General features: G+C 46.2%; 1 protein-coding gene across 1 annotated transcript in view; it reads left to right on the top strand.

The window, feature by feature from the left end:
• Positions 1 to 3,739, top strand: part of ZAR1 (zygote arrest 1) — a 5,282-nt gene extending 1,543 nt beyond the window's left edge. Inside the window, exons 3-6 of the mRNA XM_004681481.1 lie at positions 5 to 334; positions 2,148 to 2,240; positions 2,325 to 2,399; positions 3,596 to 3,739. Coding sequence (XP_004681538.1) covers positions 5 to 334; positions 2,148 to 2,240; positions 2,325 to 2,399; positions 3,596 to 3,739 — 642 coding nt within the window. The remainder of the gene's footprint in view (positions 1 to 4; positions 335 to 2,147; positions 2,241 to 2,324; positions 2,400 to 3,595) is intronic.
• Positions 3,740 to 5,700: the final 1,961 nt, after the last annotated feature.

Below are 5,700 nucleotides of genomic sequence, written 5' to 3'. Positions count from 1 at the left end.
GGAGGGGGCCGAGGCCGCGGCGGGCGAGCGGGGGCCCGGGGCGCCGGAGGAAGAGCGGGGGCCACCGCCTTCGAGGCCCAGGAGCCCCGAGGAAGGAGAGGAGTCGGCGAGGAAGGCGGCCCGGCAGCGGCCATCCGAGGAGGAGGAGGCGGCGGCGGCCCCAGCCGCGAGGCAGGCGGACTGGGGGCCGCGGGAGGCCGGGGGAGACGAGGCGGTGTCGCCGCGCGCGTCGAGGACCCCGGAACAGCCCACGGTGGGGAGGACCCAGGACGTCGCGGACGGGAGGTCGTCGCCGCGGAGCCTGGAGCTGGGCAGGGAGCGCCTGCGCTTCCAGGTGAGGCTCAGCGGACCAGGGAAACGGGCGCGGCGAGCCCCGGGGCTGGGGTGGGGGTGTCCCCTGGTGCCGGGCCCTTCCCACCCGCCAGGGCCGCTGTGGAGCTCTCGGCGTCTTGGGCGCAAGCCACGTCCTGCCCTTCGTACCGGCGACAGTCCTGCCACTGCGGCGTTAAGTCCAGCATAGACTGGTTGGTACGAGTTGCCACTGTGAAAGTTTAGCTCCCTCGGTTGGCCAATGCCCGTTTCACATTTCTGAGAACACCTTTGCCTGGTAAACTCTGACCGTGAGGTTCCTTATCAGAAGGTGAACTCCCCCCCGTCAGGGCGTCGCTTCCTAAAGGAGCGCACTCACGTTTCTGAATTCAGCGCGGCAGGTGCCTTGACTGGACCACTGGGACCCAGGTCTGCTTTCTTCCCTAATTTTTGCTCGCATTTACTGGAAGCTAGAACCGCAGAAGTGCCTCCTTTTGGATTTTTTTCCGTGCCATGAAACAAAACCACCACCACCCACTCCTACAGAACCATATTGTTGTTGAAGAATATGGGCTGTTGTTAGCTTTGGGAGAGCAGTGGGGCACGGAGGGTGTAGGGTGAATGAATCCGGCCTTTTGCATCTCTGGCCACCACCTGCGGCCTTGTGTTGATGCAGCAGGTGATTGGGAACGTGGGTGCGGGGCACTCGAGCCTGATGGTGGACAGCTGGAGTGTGGATGCTTATGCATGCGTAAATGTGCATGTACGCCTGACCTCGAGGCCAGGGATGTAAGGGTCGCATTGCTCAGGACAGCTAGGAAGGGGACAAGCCAAGCGGTGTGACTACAGATGAAGCAAGGTGATGAGAGAGCTGAAGTGTCTGGGAGGGCATTAAGATTGGGGGGTTGGGGGCAGCTAGAGGGTCCAGTGGCCTGCCTGCCTCTTGCTGCATACCATTTACAACCCCCCCCCAACACCCCCTATTGCCAGTCTACAGGTTTGCCACTGCAGAGAGGTCTGTTAACATTAGCAGAATCCATAGGTTAGAGGACAGTTGTGCCTGGGGGAGTCCTTTGATTTCCACATATCTCTCAGCTGCAGTCTGGGGGTGCAGCGGGGGAATAAGGAGAGGAGTGCAGGAAGAGCCTAGAGCGCTCACTCTCAAATAACCATGCACAAGCTTGGAGTGATTCAAATCACCTGTGATCTTAAGGCTTAACTTTCGTAAGCTTCAGTTGGCTCACCTGTGAAATTGCTCCAAGCGCTCTCCAGAAGTCTTTCCGTCTTCCGTCTGACTCCAAAAACTTGTTAACTTTTACTGAGAAGGAGGAATAGAAGTTTAAGAATAAGGTAATGCTGGTTTAGCTCATGACTAAGCATGAATTGTAGCTGTATCACAATTTAGATTCCTGGAAATTGAGCTAGCAGTATAGTAAAACTTAATCTTGGATGATATGGTAGTTTTAGGAGGCAGCCTTAACTTTTTAATCTAATCACTTTGATAGGTGTATGACCTAACACCTGACTCTTATCCTTCAGAGAAAAATTCTCCCTAAAACATTCTGGGTGTTTGATCTATTACCTGAGAGGAAACATCTGTTTGGTATTTTTGTCAGTTAACTGACACTGAACCAAGTCAATCTGGCCTTTAAACTTCTCAGACTCTTAGTAATTTGCTTGATGAAGCCTTTAGCTCAGTTACTATGTTAGAGAGACAAATTCCATTTTGCACTTCATGATCTGGAGTAAAGATGCCAGTTTTAAGGTTCAAACACTGTAGAAGCTCTAAGGGTAACTGCTGTCCTGATGATTCCACCCTGATAGAGCCTTTTGTTCAGTTCTTAGAGCAGAAGTACGGCTATTATCACTGCAAGGACTGTAACATCCGGTGGGAAAGTGCCTACGTGTGGTGTGTGCAGGGCACCAACAAGGTAAGAAAATGCCAAGTGAGGTCATCTCTTTGACAAGTGTCAAGAGGACATTGCTTTACGTTCCCCTCTCCTCTTTTGTCACAGGTTTACTTCAAGCAGTTTTGCAGAACTTGTCAGAAGTCTTATAACCCTTACCGGGTGGAGGATATCACTTGTCAAGTAAACTGAATGTTTGCATTTGTGTTTGAAATGGGTAGTGGTAGAGGGCTTTAGTATAGTTTCTTGATCTATCTCATGAAAGAGGATAGATTTCCAGGGGTTTGAGGCTTTGACTGATTTTTGATAGTTGTAGAAATAGTACTCAACTGGTAAATTGGGCTTTGTGACTCCTTCTGCCCTTGCAAATCTTGGTCATGTTAACTAACATCTTTGGAGACTTCACTTGAACTATAGAAGAATATTTACATTACTGTTGCTCATCTAATGTAAGAGGAAGCAAACTGGAAAATGGAAAGCCTCTCTGTTGATGTGAGGGTGGTTAAGGTTGACTGTTTTCCTGAAAGAGGCTAGGTTATGTTTTTTTATGAAGCATATACCCAAACTGTTTAGTATAAGCATGAGATTTTAACGTTTGTCTTGCTTGGGCTAGAATGCTTGCAAAAGGTGGATGACTTGTTTTAAAAATAATTCTAAGCTGTCCGGCTTTATGGGCAGCTTAAATTGGTAACGCGTTGCTTATTAACTTAAGCACTGCACTGTGCTCAAGGGTATATAGAGCATCTAAAAGGAAGGAAATGGTGAGATGTGCTCTCACATAGCTAGTGGAGTCTGTCCTATTTGCCTGTTGAGAGAGCCTTCCTACTAAATGTCCTTGACTCAAGCTGGACATTAGAAGCCTAACACCATAGGGTGGATGGGGAAAAACTAAGTATGAAAATCTTAGCCCTACTCTGCCATACCCAAGTTTGCCTAAGGTGCCAAAGTGAGATGCCTTCACCAGGCTGCTTTTGGCTTAGTACTTTAGTGCTCAGCCTTCTGCCTCAGCTTTAGGTCACTTGCAGCAGGTGGAAAGACAAGGTCAGCTGCTGATGCAGGCCTGATGCAGTCTTGCTGCCAGTTACTAGTCGTAAGTTTTTCAGACTCTTCTCACTCAATTGATTGATCCCCACTCTCCTCACCCTGCTTTCTTTAGAAAACTTTCCAAGACATGTCACAGTGTAGAAATGAATCTGTGCAGTGTGAGGCACAACTCCATGTTTGAATACCCTGTGTTCTAAATAGATTATTAGACGGAATAAGATTAGTGCGGGGCTCTGTTTGGAGTTCTTTCACTAAGTATTTGAATGTACTATATAAATAGCTGAAGTTGTGGAAATCAAGGGTTTTTTTTGTATGTACTCTCTTTGATTTTCCAGAGTTGTAAACAGACTAGATGCTCCTGCTCAGTAAAACTACGCCACGTTGACCCTAAAAGACCCCATCGGCAAGATTTGTGTGGGAGATGCAAAGGCAAACGCCTCTCCTGTGACAGTACTTTCAGCTTCAAATATATCATTTAGATGAATGTAAAAATATGGTCTTGCTGGACTTGTGCTGGTGGAGCAGACAAGTGAGCTTTTCTTCATGCTCCTTTCTGCCTCTCCCTTCTGAAAATACTTCCTGAAAGGCTGTATTTTTGACAAAGCCTTTAAATAAAGTATTGCAAAGCAATTGCTAAACTGCAAAAAAATCTTTTTTTAAATAAAGGTTTAGGAAAGCTTAATTTATGCTAACAGTCTGGCCCTGTCACTTTACCTTTATTAATCTTTCATGGTGTATGGTGTGGCCATCCTCAAAATTAGTCACTCATAATAGTTTGAGGTGGGAGGGGGCTGGGGCTCAAAGTTGTGAGCTAAACTTACAGGCAAGATGAGTTGAATAAACAGCACCTGACCATCAGAGTAGCCTGCCTCTGTGAGAGGTATGAGTTGGCTGCTGGAGATAACCAGTCAGAAGCCTGAGTGGCAGGCTGTGGGTGGGAGTGTCAGTGCATTTGGATGATCTTGAGTAGGTAACAACCTACAGGGTGGAGTGGGTAGGGTCTGCTCAGAATGAAGTGGGTTTGTTAATTCCAGTTTCGCAGATGTGAGGCAGCTGGGGGACTGGAACAGAGTGGCTCAGGGGAGGCTTCTTTAAAATGTTAATGTCATCAAATGGACTTCCACTGGTAACTTTTGTATTGAATAGGCCTCCTAAATGTGAAGATTAAGTGTGATCTGTTTGCAGCCTTAGATTTGACTAACTTGGCCTTCTAGAATTAGAAATGGTGTCTTGCACCAGCTAACACAGGGGTTCTCATCCTAACTGCACCTAAGCTTCCCACCCAATTCCTGAGAAAACGCTGTAGCCCAGTTCCAAGCACCTCTGGTCAGGTATGGTTAAATTAGTCTTAGGAGAGTCTAATCTTAGAGTTGAGAGCAGCTGGTTTAATGGCTACAAAAACCACATAATTGGTACCGCATACTAATTTTGCCTCCCAATATCCTAACCACCCTGTTAACCCTTATCACCTTAGAAGGCCATACAAATAACTTTGATAACATCTCCAGTGCTGTATATGGACCTATACAAGGAATAGGGAATATAAAACAAGTTTGAGGTCTTAGAAAAAGGGTAGAAACTCTTTGCATCCATATAGATCTAGAAAGTTGTTTGTAAAAGTGCACTTTCCTAGGCCTTTGTTCCTAATGAGTACTCTGAAGACTTTAAACAAGCACCCTCAGCAAGTAGGGTGAAAACTACCACTTAGAAGGCCTTTCACTTACTATACCAAAACATAGGTGTGGCCTTTGCCTTCATGGAGCTTTTAGTTACTGGGTAGATCATTAATTTCTACATAAAAAAATATTAAGTGCTTGTGATAGATCGGGGGATCTGGCTTTGGTCAGCAAAGGTATGCCGAAGACTTCAGCTGAGCTGAAGTTTGACTTAAATTAGGTGAAGTGAGTAACACATGCAAAGGCCCAGTGGTAGAAAAAGCCAGGAGTGGGAAGGGCATGATGGCAGGGGAGACTGTAAGCCTAGACTGTGGGGACTTAGACTTTGCTCAAGGTTACTTCTTATATCAGTGAGAATTCACTGAAATGGTTGAAAGCTGTTGTAGGACATTGAGAGATTTACCTTTAAAAAGGTTACTCGGGTTTACTAGCACCCATCATGTGGGTGCTAGTAAACCAGTAAGGTGACTTTCAAAGACCTGATACAATTATGGCAGTACCATAGAGGATAAAGATGAAGGGATGTTTTCTTCTAGTCTATTACTACCTGGTTGGTTGTTGGTAGGCACAGGGATGAGAAATTCATTTGACTCACATATTATATATAATCTGCACTTAAAAGCATTTGCTAAACGAGGGGAAGACAGAAGTATACCTGTAATCAATCCTCAGACATTCACTATATGGGTAGTTAAATATTCTTTTTTTTTTTAATTACAAAAGTTTATTTTTACATCATTTTGTACATTTCTTTTCCCATCTCA

This window comes from Condylura cristata, unplaced genomic scaffold, assembly GCF_000260355.1.
Source record: "Condylura cristata isolate star-nosed mole 26May11 unplaced genomic scaffold, ConCri1.0 scaffold00012, whole genome shotgun sequence".
NCBI lineage: Eukaryota > Metazoa > Chordata > Mammalia > Eulipotyphla > Talpidae > Condylura > Condylura cristata.
The sequence above is the reverse complement of the archived record's forward strand: the minus strand, read 5'-3'. Positions and strand labels throughout refer to the sequence as shown.